Source organism: Petromyzon marinus, chromosome 37 (genome assembly GCF_048934315.1).
Source record: "Petromyzon marinus isolate PM22_M1 ecotype Great Lakes invasive population chromosome 37, UKy_Petmar_22M1.pri1.0, whole genome shotgun sequence".
NCBI classification, from domain to species: domain Eukaryota; kingdom Metazoa; phylum Chordata; class Hyperoartia; order Petromyzontiformes; family Petromyzontidae; genus Petromyzon; species Petromyzon marinus.
Genome location: NC_133703.1, coordinates 18,118,359 through 18,133,505, shown reverse-complemented (window position 1 = coordinate 18,133,505; position 15,147 = coordinate 18,118,359). Strand labels below are relative to the sequence as shown.

The window sequence follows — 15,147 nt, the reverse complement described above, 5'->3', positions numbered from 1 at the left end:
AAGATGTGAGAGTACCCACAAGTAACCCACCACACGCGACCTGACAATCGATTAACTAAACCTGCCCCGTTGTTTCAACTGCTATTGTTTGACTTGCATCACACTGGGATTTTTGCACACAGTGTTGTAATACGGTTTTTTTTTCTGAAAGATTTGCTGGTTTATCCAGGATGCTTCTGTTGCGCGTCGTCGCTTTAAGATGTTCTCTGTTCATATTTTGTTTGTTGCGGTAGCACCCGACTCCAGAGCCGCATGGCTCACAGGGCTATACCTAATAAATGAAACTTGAAAACTTGAGCCGCCGGCAGATGGAATCGTACTAGCGCCCTTTGTATTGTCCAACGCACTGCTAACCATTACCCCACCGTAGCAGCCTCGGTCGAAGAAGTTTACTTAATTTATATTGCACGTGTTCTAAGCGAGTGTAGCTGAAACCCTCACAGACGACGGAGTCACACGGGATTTCAAAGTTCACCAGCATTGGTTAAAGTAAGCCTGATTTTGCCGATGAGACAAACGCACGCTAGAAACCAGTCCAGAGTTTGCTTGGCTGCTGCAATGATGCACTCAGTCCCAGAAGGCCGTACGGCTGATGGGTTGTGCAATAAATATACCGATATTTTGTTTTATGTGAAGACATGGAAACGATGAGGCGAATTGCCTGCGTACAAATTCTACGAAGCAGATTGACAACTCTATCGACAGTCAGGCTTGCTTCAACCAGTTCACATTCAAGGGCCCTGTCTATTATCGATGCGGGTCCCTGATTTTGTTACACCAAGCCTTTTTTTTTTAAATGGAAGGAATTTTTGAAAGAGTATCCTGGGATATTGTGAGCTCGAGTCTCCACTCGTCAGCCTCGCATTGACCACAGTGGGCGTTGTGCAATATGCATCGTACACAAGGTATGTGGTTTGTGCAGCGTATATTTAAACATTAATGTTTTGCTGATGGCCATCTGATGCAAGAGCCATGAATGTGGATGACGTCACTGTCAGCTGAGAGGCTCTTGGACTTCCTTTCACCTATACAATAGCCTTTAAATAGACGCGCAACAAACAACCTTCATCAGCCACACAGGCTTCTGTGAGTGAATCGATGGTTTCAGCAGCTTTGGTTCAACACAAGCAAACTCTGGACTGGATTTGACACTCGATATACCATCAACCGCGAAACCGGATTCATTTTAAATGTAATATCACCTCCACTCAAGGGGGTACCAAAACATTGTAGACTAAAATATAATTCAAAGGCAATAAAGTAATGTTTAAGCAAAAGCCATGAGATAATAGTGAGTCATCAACCACAGAGTCAGCCCTCTGCATCACAATTTATCTGTTGCGTTTTTGCGAAAGTGTTTAGTGAGCCAAGACGAAACAACGTTGATGAAAATATATCACTCCAGTTGGGTGGTTTAGGCCATGTTGGTGAACATGTGTGACTGGATTTAAAAAAAAAACTATGCGGCCCGTCTATGTCGGGTTAGTGAATTGGCCATAGCACAATGTTCTGCCCCACGGCAGATATCGGGGTGTGCTTACACAGGAACGTCCTGATATGATGGTGTTGAGTTTGGTCACGTGACCAGGAAGTGACGAGTTAAGGGTCTTATTCTTGGTTCTTTCGGTAAAGTCACGTAGAAGGGAAACAATAAAATAATAAAAATATAAAACAATAAAATTATCACGATGTTTCGACTACAACACAAGCAATCATCATCAGGTGTGAAAACCACAACAAGAAAATTTGAAAAAAGTGGCGTTTTTTTAACGTTAGCACCACGGATAGCGATTTGACAGTTATTCAGATGGACGAGTCCATCTATGTTCGGAAAAGAGGAAGGGGGAGACGAAAGATAATAATGGATGCTGTCTGAAAGCCACCTTAAGCGTGATCAATCAATTAAGATCCGAAATGGTTTATCAAATCCTTCCAATGATTGCTAAGCCAGAATCCATCTTCTCGATTGAAATTGTCTCGGTATTTGTATATGTGGATAGCCTCATGAACCAATCTCTCATGGTAGCCAGATGGCTTGGAAAGAACCTCTGTCTTGGAGAAGTCAATGTCATGTGAACCTACTGAATTATAACAGTGATCTGCCACGGCTGAGGTGTTGGTCCTACCGTGTTTCAGGTCTGCTTTGTGTTCACGAATGCGGTCCGAGACATAGCGTTTGGTTTCTCCAATGTAACTACTACCACAGAGGCAACTTAGTTTGTAGATGCCAGGGTACTGTATGTCCGGAATCACATCTTTTACAGATGGAACCAGATCACGGATTTTATGTAATGTATTGAATTGGACCTGGATATGGTGTTTATTCTAGATTTTGGAGATTTTTTTTTGTGATCCCCGCAATGTAGGGTAAAGTGATGGTTTTGAAAGGCTCCTCAAGAGGGTCCTTCTTCATGGTTGGAGTGATAGCTTTGCGGATTGTGTAGTCGGAATAACCATTAGCCTTAAGAGCTTGGTGTACGTGCTTGAGTTCACTGGCTATGGGTTCCTGGTCGGATATGCATTGGGCTCTATGGTGCAGAGTCTTGATGAGGGAATTCTTCTGGGATGGATGGTGGTGGGAATCCGGTTTCAGGTAAGCATCCGTATGGGTAGCTTTCCTGTAGACAGAGTGGCTCATTGAACCATCAGGTCTCTTTTTTATTAGGACATCCAAAAAAGATAGCTTGCCATCTTTTTCGACTTCAATGGTAAATCTGATGGCTGGGTGTATGGAATTGATGTGGTCGAAGAATTGGTCTAGAGCAGGCCGGCCATTGTGGCCAGATGACAAAAGTGTCATCCACATACCTCTTCCATAAGGTTGGGCATAGAGTGGCAGTCTGGATGGCGTCAGTCTCAAATTTCTCCATGAAAATGTTAGCTACAACCGGAGATAAGGGGAGCCCATTGGGGTGCCCTCAGTTTGTACAAAGTTCCATTCCAAGTGAAGTATCTATTGGTTAAGCAGTGTCTTACCAGGGGGGTACATCAGTGTTTAGTCCTTGATGAACCAAGTCTTCAATGATTGCGATGGTGTCAGGTACAGGAACTTTGGTGAATAAGGAAACTACATCAAAACTGACAAGCAGGTCGTCTGGGGACAGGGAAATACCCTTGATTGTCGATACCAGGTGAGTAGAATTTTGTACTGCAGAGGTGGTTTTTTAAGTGAAAGGCCGCAGGATTTCAGACAGAAAACGAGCCAGTTTGTAGGTGGGGGAGTTGATAGTAGAGACGATGGGACAAAGGGGTGTATTTACTTTATGTATTTTGGTAAGCCGTATAATCTTGGTGGCCTGGCAGCAGAAGGTTTCAACGAAAACTGTTTGGTTTAATCAATTATGCGGTTGAATCAGAAATGATTTTGTTGGTTTTCATGACGAGGCTGTTGGTGGGATCTCTTTTTATTTTTGTATAGCTGCCATCGTTGAGTAATTCTTGAATTTTGTTGTTATATTCTATTTGATCCATGATGACAGTGGCATTGCCCTTGTCGGCTGAGAGGATGACAATGTCATCCCTCTTTTTAAATTTATATAATTCAAAACGCTCATCTTTGCTGAGGTTGCTAGCTGGCATCTTAGCGTTTTCAAGGGTTGCAGCTATTTCAGATCTTGCTACGTCTACAGCGATGTGACCCAGGCCCTTGAGAGCCACGTCTACTTGGGCAATGATATCATTAACTGATATGTGTTTAGGTGTGACTGCAAAGTTTAGCCCTTTAGCTAAAACGGATTTCAGACCATCTGAAATAGAACTGTTACTGCGATTAATTACGACTTTGTTAACGTCTAGCTTTTTGGTGTGTGGGTCCGGTCTTTTGTTTGAGAGGAGGTTAAATTTGGAAATCAGGTTATCCTTACATTTGGTCGACATAGTGGCAGCTGAAGAGGCAGTCATATTGTCTACATGTTCCCAGTCCGATGTGGACATTGTTGCCGTCAATAATAAGTATGATTTGTAGAGTGTCTTGTCTAACTGATCTAGTTCGGTGCATATAAGTCTAATTTTCTCTGAGATAAGAGCTAAGCTAGTTCTGGAAAAAATTCGTTTCGCATTAGAAGAAGTTACAGCAGCAGAGGTCAGTGTAAATGCGATTGGTATTACCCCAGAGTCGCGGCATCTCTTCAGAAAGGTGAGAGTCTCGATTAGCTGAGCCTTCTTATCCCAGAGTTTGTTGAAGGATCTCAAAGTTATGTGGAAAGCCTCCCCTGCAGTCACGAAAGCTTTAAATCAAAATTTAACCGCCTCTACGGGGAGTCACCCTCTTAACAGAGGTGTGTGTGTGTCAGAAGAATTTACACGTGTATGAAGGGCAGCTCATAGGGTAATGATGATCTTGGGCAAGCAGACACAACAACAACCGCCATTCGCCACTAAGTGGTGGTGACGTCACCACGACGCTTGTGCCAGGCCATGTGCACCTTGAGGCCACGTGAAGTGTCGAACGCCCGCTGACAGGAGGTCATGAGGCAGACCCAGGTGCCACGGGTCGACTAAGATGACTGGCTGATGCACCACCTGTGCCCCCTACTGTGCCAACCTGCTGTGCTTTAGCCACCCGGTGGTCCGCTCGTTGTTGTGAGCGTCGCTCCTCCGCCCTCCGTTGTTGTTGGAGGGCGACTGCCTCCAACTGCCCAGTAGCGTCCTTCACGAGCCTCCTCCACAGAGGCCGATCTTGACACCGCTGGTACCAGTCATCGGCAAGTCCACTCAGCTCCACGTCCTCCTGTACGACATCACTCCATCTCTTCTCTAGCCCGTGCCGCGCCCGTTTAGCCCCCTCGATCCGGCTGAACAAAAGCTGTTTCGGCATGCAGTGGCTGGGCATGTGGGCTACATGACCCAGCCAACGCAGCCTTGCCTGCCGGAGGAGCTCACCAATGGGACCTTGCCCAGATCTTTCAAAGATTTGTGAGCTCCTCACACAATCCAGCCTGGTTAAACCCAGGATGGATCGTAGGCAGGCTAGCCTAAATGTTTCTAACCGGCGAAGATGTTCCATTAGGAAGGGGTCCACGTTTCGCAAGCGTAGAGAAGGGAGGGAATGACCGTGGCCGAGAAGACCTGAAGCTTAGTGCGGAGCGACAGACCAGGTAGCTTCCACACAGCATTATGCAACCGATGAAAAGATATTGCCGCTCGACTGATTCGGAGTGACACACACACACGCACACACAACAGACACGGAAATAGATACGGAGACAGACATACAGACAGACACCCCGAGATACGGCAATGTGGAATTTCCATCGCTGATAGTTTGGGTCGTTCTGCTTTTTATGTGTGGATTGGAAACATGCACGATTCCCGAAGCGGAATAAAACCCAAGAGGTGCGTAGGAAAGCACGTAGATACCGACAGACCCAAATCATGTGTTTTAAATTTAGATTTAAACGTGCGTAATTCTGCAGTTTCCTCCCATATCTAAAACAAAAATGCCCCGCAGCCTGTAAATGGTATTTGCCAAACCACATCCCGATGCTGATAAATTTACCTGCAAATTACTCAATTGGGATGACACACAGCAACATCGCCCCCTGCTGTTAAAACCTTGGCTGGACTCTCCTGAAACACGGAGACACAGATACACGGAGACAAAGATAAAGATCCCCCGTATAGCCTTAACAAACTGTAGGGCAAGTGTTGTTAGCGAGCAGCACCTATGAAGAAGGCCGGCACGGCACACGTGGGTGGCCAGCACCACGCCCGGCCGCCTTTGTCTCCCCAGTGACGATGTTTACACGCCGCAGCAGGTAGTCGTTTGAGGCTGAGTCAACCTAGGGGAGGCCCAGGACCAGGTTCAGATAATCGTCAACGATGTTGGCCGTGAGCGGGAATCGAACTCGGGTGGCCGGGTTCGTAGCGTGGCACGTGAAACGCTGCACCACCGCTCTCCACTATGAACACAACAACCGCCATTCGCCACTAGGTGGCGGTGATGTCGCCACGGCGCTTGTGCCAGGCTAGGTGCACCTTGAGGCCACGTGAAGTTTCGAACGCCCGCTGGGAGGTGACGGGACAGACCCAGAAGGTGCCACGGGTCGACTGACTGAGACGAGTGGCTGATGCACACCAGCTGTGCCCCCTACTGTGCCAACTTTCTGTGCTTTATCCACCCGGCGCTCCGCTCGTTGTTGTGAGCGTCGCTCCTCCCGCCTATGTACACACAACCACTGGCTTCATCCAGCCGTTACATACGAGAGAACTGTATTGTACATCCCCAAGAAATCAATACTTTTTTTAACACACCTGTAAGAGATTTCTACCAACTATTGATTATAGTCGAGCGCTTAGGAGGTAGGTGGTTGCGTCACGCGTGTTGGGATTCTTACCCCTTAACATGCAGGGTCGATAAGAGGTGTCCTTGAAGATCACAGTACAGCAGGTAGGACGCTGACCTTATGATTTAAACGCTGTTATTGTTAAAGTCGCGCGTGTGGTGTGTGCGACGATTTTCACCGATTCCCCCCCCCCCTTTCCTAACCCCTTCACACCTCGTTGCTTAAATACAACGCAGCGCTACTGTATAACCCCATGGCGAAATCAGCGGGGAACATGCCCAACCAATTCCGTCGCATCTTCAGAAGGAAGTGGCTGTGTTTAGTAGTTCCATGCCGCCCGTCTTCAACGCGCAATTGACCAGCGCGTTTGGAATAGGCTCAACACAACCCCACGCACGACTCGTACAACAACAGTGGTCAGTGGGATTGACAAAAGGCATGGGGGGACATGTACACACGTATGATACATACCATGTCGACCACTTGGGAGTGCCCTTACTTTAGGGGCCGTTCATAAATGACGTCACGCACCTACGGGGGGGAAGGGGGGGGTTGAGAAATGTGACGTCACATCAAAAATGCGCAACTTTTAAAATAAATATAGACAACACGTTCTACTTAATTAATTATAATTTTTAATAAATGTTTTCTCCTACAACATCAGAGTGCAGCGTCACGTTAAATACGCACTACAATAGTTTAAAGCGATTTTAAGCATTTTTTATTTATTTAAAGCTTTCGAGACTGCAGTGATTCATATTCTTGGTTCTTTTGGTAAAGTCACGTTGAAGGGAAAACAATAAAATAATTAAAAAATATAAAACAATGAAATTTTCACGACGTTTCGACTGCAACACCACAAGCAGTCATCATCAGGTGTGAAAACCAACGGCAAGAACATTTGAAAGAAGTGGCGCGTTTATTTATTTACTTACTTTTTAAGCGCTAGCACCACGGACAGCGATTTGACAGTTTGTTTAGATGGACGAGTCCATCTATGTTCGGAAAAGAGGGGGGGGGGAGACGAAAAATTAATGTATGCTGTCTGAAAGCCACCGTAAGCGTGAACAATCAATTAAGACCCGAAATGGTTTATCACATCCTTCCAATGATTGCTAAGCCAGAATCCATCTTCTCGGTTGAAATTTTCTCTGTGCTTGTATATGTGGATAGCCTCATGAACGAATCTCTCATGGTAGCCAGATGGCTTGGAAAGAACCTCTGTCTTGGAGAAGTCAATGTCATGTGAGCCTACTGAATTATAACAGTGATCTGCCACGGCCGAGGTGTTGGTCCTCCCGTGTTTAAGGTCTGCTTTGTGTTCACGAATGCGGTCCGAGACATGTCGTTTGGTTTCTCCAATGTAACTACTACCACAGAGGCAACTTAGTTTGTAGACACCAGGGTAATGTATGTCCGGAATCACATCTTTTACAGACGGAACCAGATCACAACAAATTTCATAAAATCCGTCAAATCGCTATCCGCGGCGCTAACGTTAAAAATAAATAAATAAATACAAACCGCCGCTTATTTTATCCTACAAAGTCCCATCGCTCGCCGTATGGACCTGAAGATTAACTTTCCCTGTACAAGAACACGGGGTAAACCGAATGGGATGACAGCTAATGCATATGTACAACACTAAGGCATCGATCAAACATTCCCAAGTCATTGAAGCCTCCTCTGAGTTCTAACGAGAGAAACGCACGGTCAATTTAGTCTGTGACACGTTTTTTTATCCCCCCCTCCCATCCCTCCCTCATAAAAGCAATACTCTAATTAATAACAATCAAAGCCGACGGTCCCAAGTCACTGTGAGCGTTTTTGTTTACATCGGTTAGACCGCCGATTAATAAAAGTTAATCAAATTTCGCGCGCTTTTAAAATATCGCGAGACTTACCCCGCCCCTCCCCCCTCTCTCTCTCCCCGATGAACGTGCGCGGCGGGGTGGGGAAGTCTCGCGAGATTTGTAAATAATAAATAAATAATCGGGCGACGGAAGCGGCCGTTGGGTTCAGACTCGAGAGCGTCCGCGTTGGGTGAGGAGGCGCGTGGGTTCGGATTTTCGTTATCATCCTCATCATCATCCTCATCATCATCCTCATCATCCTCCTCCTCAGCAGCCATGGTCAATCTACTGCTGGATGAAGGCCTCCTCTTCCTCGCCCCCCCCCCCCCGTCAACCCATACGGTTTTACCCCGTATTCTTGTACAGGGAAAGTTGAGTTGTCAGGGCCGGACGGCGTACAGCCGTTTAAATACGGGCAACAACACTAAAACGTGTTTCTTCTCCCTTGCGATGAGACTTTGTAGGATGAACGTTGAGATTTATAAGGAGCACGGGGTGACCAATAAAGGTCTGAGTTGGTCTATAATAGGGTAGGGGGCACTAATAATGGGTTGACCGGTATGTAGTGGTGAGTGTACTAGTGGTGAGTGTCTATTTTTGTTGCTCCATAGCGATTGGGCTTTGTAGGATGAACGTTGAGATTTATAAGGAGCACGGGGTGACCAATAAAGGTCTGAGTTGGTCTATAATAGGGTAGGGGGCACTAATAATGGGTTGACCGGTATGTAGTGGTGAGTGTACTAGTGGTGAGTGTCTATTTTTGTTGCTCCATAGCGATGGGGCTTTGTAGGATGAACGTTGAGATTTATAAGGAGCACGGGGTGACCAATAAAGGTCTGAGTTGGTCTGTAATAGGGTAGGGGGCACTAATAATGGGTTGACAGGTATGTAGTGGTGAGTGTACTAGTGGTGAGTGTCTATTTTTGTTGCTCCATAGCGATGGGACTTTGTAGGATGAACGTTGAGATTTATAAGGAGCACGGGGTGACCAACAAAGGTCTGAGTTGGTCTGTAATAAGGTAGGGGGCACTGATAATGGGTTGAGAGGTATGCAAAGCCATCTATCACCATCCTACGATGTAACTTTAGATCCTGCACACGAGCTCGTGGCATCGCTCTGTCTCCCCGCGGATGAGCCGTAAACATCTCGGGACGCGTTCTATTATCTTGGCCTGTCACGTCGTTCGTGGTCGAGGATGACGACTCTTACCCCGTCGTTCATCGTGGCTTGTAGCGACTTGTCCTGCCCAAGCCCACTTTAATAGCGGTATGAATTGTGTAATTTAACCTGCGTATGTTCTTTGTTGCGTGCGTTCATTCGCGATGGCTCATTTACTGTACCGTAATTGCAAGCGTTAATCTTTTATGCTTCGCACACCTTTTTTTTTAACAATGACTATGTTTTTGAACCACGCCATTTCTATGTTCTGAAACGTTCCGGTTGGTTTTGTATTTCCCAAGTTAGGCTAGATCTGGTTGGCTGGGGGTAGGGTTGTATTATGTGGTCAGGTTTGACCTGGTCAGATCAGGTCAAGTTGACTTTTGCTAGATCAGGATGGGTTAAGTTTTGGGCCGGTTAGATTATGTTAAAATTGGCAAGTCGAGTCGGATCATATTTATAACAGGTTCAGAAAATCACTTCTACTCTGTCTATGCTCCTAGCCTGCACCAACCAGTGTGGAGAAGTATGGACAGGAAACATTGCCGTACTGTACTTTGTAGGTAGGCCCTCAGCCAGCAGTGCACTGACAAAGGAGTTGTATATGTATAAGGCCAGGTCAGACTGTGTTGAGACCCTGGGCAATCGCCATGCTGAATTCTGTAACAAGAGCAGAATCCAGCATCAATCTGGTTGGTTATGATCAGCACAATGACCAATGAAGAAGCACTACGTGATGTGGAAATACCGGGGTAAATTGGGATTTGTCATTATTTGCCCTGTGGATATTTCAAAGGTTACAGTGAGTGTATAAAGCAAAGGATGTAATTGAAGGAAAAGTGTTTGAAAGCTCCCCACCCAATTTTAAAACCATGTAAATGGTATGACCTTTGAGTTGGAGCAATCACAAAAACCCTATTCTTTCCATGAAGGCCAAATTCGTACAATTACAGCTTGTAATGCAAGATACCTGTAGCAACAAGGAAAAGGTTAAAACCACTGAAAATACAAGTTGGAGTGCACGGTCCCAATGCTACAGTCGTTGCACAACTAAACAGATTGCATGGCTCGTGACTTTTCTGTGCAACTTTCGGACCCAGATAACAACAAGGCAGTTTAACACACAAAAAAACTGTATTATGGATAACAAAGCAGCATAGTTCTCCACGTTGTTGCATTTTTGAGCTTCCAGTGTCCCGTTACAATGTTCTTCACAAGTTTTATTTGTCCCTCCAAAAACATCACAAGGTATTATCCAACCACGATATTTCAAGGACACTAATGAGTACCGCTTGCGAGAAGCCAATTCAGTTCTAGTTCAGGTTGAACCTGCAGTAACAAAGCATGCAAATTACTGTGTATTTGTACAGCCCTTGCCAATCCACTGCTGGATGAGGGCTCCCTACTCCATGACAGCCATTGGGGTTATTTAACTATACTTCACCATGCTGGTCAAACCACTTTAAATCGACTAATGGTCACTTGAAATAAAAAGTGAACCATACTACAGCATAGGTTTTCCTGGTTGTACTGAATAGCTTTCCGATATGTTTTTGGGTTGTCCCGTACGTTGGGGTGCCATGGTGGCGAAGATGCAAACTGCCTTGCCTGGTATACAGGAGGTTGTGGGTTTCATCCCAACCCTGACGCCTGTATATTTGGAGTTTGCATGTTCTCCCCGTGGTCGCGTGGATTCCTCCGTGTCCTCCACGTTTAGCGTAGTTCGCTGCTATAAATTTCCACATTAAGCCACTTCGTTGAGCTATCATTTGTGGCCAAGTCGCTTCTGAAAAAGAGCTATATAGCTCAGTGGACCTTGGCTGCGGAAAAAAAACAATTGTTCGGCACGGTCTGATATTTCACTGCACGTGCTTGGAAGCTTCTTCGTGAACTGAATAAGTGAATCAGAAACCCAGTAACCGCCTTTGCCGTGTCCCTTAGAATTGAAGCCCTCACGGCGCCACCGCTGACCCCGGGTGTAAACGGGTGGAGATGCCGGTTCCCCCCGAGCAGCTTCTCACGCCGGCGATGCTGGGCGGTGAACCCGAACCGGTGCCGGTGGCCCCCCTAGTGGCCCTATCGTGCACCTTGCCAGACGCCGAAGTGGACGAGGAGAGCATCCGCCTGGAGCGGCTCCTCGGGGACAAGGAGCGGGAGTGGCACGAGCTGCAGAAGCTGCGAGCGCGTGCGCTGGCGGAGTCGGTGCGGCGGGCGGAGAGGGCGACTGCTGAGGAGAGGGAGCGCTTCCTGCAGCTCAAGGATGACTTCAAGGTGCCTCGTGGGACCCCAGTGTTAACTAAGTTTGCATTGTTTATTTTAGCCTCGGTTTGGTTGATGATGACGACCTGTGGAGTGGTAGTTGAGTCTTGGATTGTGGATTGTATTTCATAATTCTCTTAGTCTAGTCAATGACATTCAAATCAGATGCTCTTGGTTATTGCATTTCGTTGTCAGGGGCACAGAATTTTTTTAAAAACATGTTTTAATACGTATACTGTATAGCCAATGATCATATTTGGTCTTTCTCAGTTACTGCTGTTTCTCAACGTTGCCAAATGATTTGAGCATGTGTCTTCATTCATATTCATTAATTTAGTCTTGTCTTAGTCATTCTCAGGTCCTTGGTGTGTAGTCGTAATCATCGATATGCTTGATGATGTTTGTCAAGTCAAAGACAAAGAAACATAACACATGCAAGAGCTGTTTTGTAATCCATTACGTCAGAAATCAATTATCCCAGCTCTAATCATGACTTTGCACCATGTCTCGTCTCCATCGTGTGCAGTTCAACCTCAGGCTGCTGGAGGAGCGCGATGGCGAGCTGGAGCACTGTGAGGCAGATTTGGCGAGCGCGCGCTCCGACAATGCGGAGTTACGTGCCCACGTCAGCGAGCTGAGCGTGCAGGCCGACCGCCTGCGCTCCGCCCTGGCCGCTGCGAGGCGCGACGGCGAGGAGGAGATGGCGCAGCACCGTGAAAGGCTGCGGGAACTCCGCCTGGACACAGAGAGGGCACGTGGGTCGGTCTCACTTTGGTTGTGACTCGGCGGACGGTTCCGTTTAAAAACTTGGGCCGGAGGTTCATTTTTGTCTGGTGTGAAATCAGCACTTTCGGTCGGGGTTCGAAATCTGCCACTTTCGCAATGAATTGTCGAAAGGAATGTGGCTTACGAGAAGAGGATCTTTATTAAATGGTTTAATTTTGCATGTTTGATATTTGCGTGAAGGATAAAGTATGTTGAAAAAAAACAAAAATGTTTCCCAACCGCAAACATTTTTTGTAGTTGAGAAACATTTTATTATGCTGGTCTCAAGATGTCAAGGTGTTCATGTGCACAGCGTAGGCTGTAACATTTAAAACCACTATCTTGAACTGTAGTGACCCGTGAAATCCTTTTTAAAAATAAGTCCCTTGGTAAAGTTTTTGCATTATACGCAACATGCTGAATGCCTGCGTTTTATGTGTTCACTGTTTTCTTTCTGCGTACGGCAGTCGTGGGCAACTTGTGACTCAAGGTGCCCCTCGTGGTGGCCTGTTTTTAGTGTCTTTAGGTTTGTGCGTTGGATCATGCTTAGTGCACAAGCACGATTTCAAGCTTCCAGCCCACTGAGTTGAAGAAGGGGTGCTCATGTTACTCACTATGTATGTTCAACTTTTTTCGCACCGTACGTAGCCAACCGTGCTAATCAGAGGTTGCCTATCACTGGCGTACAGCATTCAACACGGATAAGTCATGGAGCGAGCGGTCATGCAGCGTTTAGCGTGCCGCGCTACCAACCCAGCGACCTGAGTTCGATGCCCGCTCAAGGCCAACACCAGTGACGATTATCTTAACCGGTTCTGGGCATCCCCTAGGTCGACTCGGCCTCAAATGAGTACCTGTTGCAGTGTGTAAACATCGCCATTGGGGAGACAACGGCGGCTGGGCGTGGTGTTGGCCACCCACCACCTCGTGCCCTGTGGCCGGCCTTTGTAGGTGCTCGCGAACAGCACTTACCCTAATAGTCTGTTAAAGGGTTATATGGGGGATCTTCGTCACGTCTGCTCCCCACTTCCACCAACTTGCACGAACCACAGTAGTGGTGATGTACGGTCAAATTATCCCTACAACGTGGTCAGGTGAAGGGAGCCCCCTCAGCCAGCAGCGGATTGACAAAGGTCTACAGATGTACGTGCAAAACGAATGTGTTGGCATTCATGTTGAATGTGGGGTCCCATTGCTAATGGTAGAGATGACCCTGCTGTGATAATAGTCAAATGTGTATTGTGTCACGTTTCGGAATTCATTTGCATATGAATGGGTTTATGGACGTATGAAGCTCTAGTTCAACACATCACCAACAATAAAAGTGTATTTTCAATTTTTACAAAAAATAGCATGTAATGTGGGAATATAGGTGTTGTAAATATAATTATTGATTGTTTTTACACATTATTTCCTGACTAATTGCTTAAATAGGCTGCGAGCATAAGCACCCAGAATGTTCCGATCTTTTCAGATGCAGGGCTTAGCTATCAGCAGAAGTGAGTGCTGTCATCTGTTGTAGTACTATGCTATGCTCCAGCGTCTGTTCCCCGCCTTTACCAACCCGCAGAAGTATGGTCAGATAACCCCTCTGACCCATACGAAGTGGAGAAGCCTCATTCCCACACTATACATGTAACATAGGCTTCTTATTGCTATGCCAGAGAAATGTTTTTGTCTGTCCGTATGTCTGTAAACGTTACCCACGTTTCCACAAAAACTATTAACCCTTAAAGCAATCACTAGGAAACGTACCACATCTCCCCAATGCCAATGGCCAGATGCATATAGTTTTATTAGTAAGATTGGGAGTCAGATAATTGCATTTTACTATATATATACACTTTTTTATACAATGTGTACCAGCACAATTATCGCTAGTGGGTGATTGTGGGCTCGTTTTTCATCGGCACAGAAAGTTATCAAATGTCATAGTGGAGAACATTAATAAAATAACACCTCATAATTGTCTCACCACATAAATAAATAGAAAAGTATTTTTCACACAACCTGTTGGCCAAATTGCCTTCCAGCAGTGCATCTTATCAGAATAGAGGCTCCCATAATGTACTGCTTTGTCAGCTTGTTTGTATATTGCCCTGGTGCTGAACTGTTGGTTGTGTGTGCGATGTGGACAGGGGGGTGGAGGCTCAGCTGAGCCAGCGTAGCGAGGAACTGGAGCGGCTGAGGAGGGAGCTCGAGAGAAAGGTGGAGGAGACCCGTGGGGAGCTCGGCCTGCAGAAACAGGTGCGTGGAGAGGGGGCGGTTTAGCTACAACTCTTTCGGAGCTCCATCCATTCCTGACATTCAGTTGCCACGGCAGGTCTCTTGTCTGTGGCAATTGAATGCATGTATTTGTGGGTTTTTCGCTGTGGATTTCAAAGCCTAGCCATAATTTGTGTGTGTGGTGGTGGTACAACTGCCGTAGTGATGGTACCACCATTTAGTAGCGAATGGCGGCTACAATACCTAGTGCACCGCGCTATGAACCAAGTGACATCGATTTGATTCCCAGCCATAGTGAACATTAGTGACGGATATTGACGCGTCCTTAAGTGAGTGCCTGTTGTGATGTGTAAATGTCATATCCAGGCATGGTGTTGGTTACACCATCCCCGCCCAGTAATGGATGCTCACTGGATGTGTATGCTGAGTGTGTGTGTGATGCATGTGTGTATGTTAAGCTATACATTTCATATTAGTTTTTGTATGTCTGTGTGCGTGAGCTAAATGTGCTTGTGTGTGGTTGTGTGTATTTGTGTTTAGAGCATGTGTATTTGCTGCGTGTGTGCATGTTTGTGTCTGGGTGCATGTGTGAAAATGTCAG

The 15,147-nt window shown here is 46.3% G+C and overlaps 1 protein-coding gene across 2 annotated transcripts in view; it reads left to right on the top strand.

Moving 5' to 3' along the window:
- The first annotated feature begins 8,253 nt into the window (after positions 1 to 8,253).
- Positions 8,254 to 15,147, top strand: part of CCDC57 (coiled-coil domain containing 57) — a 34,675-nt gene continuing 27,781 nt past the window's right edge. The window contains exons 1-5 of one of the 2 annotated variants that reach the window (XM_076072386.1): positions 8,311 to 8,327; positions 9,227 to 9,404; positions 11,238 to 11,567; positions 12,082 to 12,314; positions 14,459 to 14,567. In XM_076072386.1, the coding sequence (XP_075928501.1) occupies positions 11,289 to 11,567; positions 12,082 to 12,314; positions 14,459 to 14,567 (621 nt within the window). In that variant the 5' untranslated portion in view covers positions 8,311 to 8,327; positions 9,227 to 9,404; positions 11,238 to 11,288. Of the gene's footprint in view, positions 8,328 to 9,226; positions 9,405 to 11,237; positions 11,568 to 12,081; positions 12,315 to 14,458; positions 14,568 to 15,147 lie in introns of both variants that reach the window. The other variant, XM_032966912.2, reaches the window with a different exon arrangement.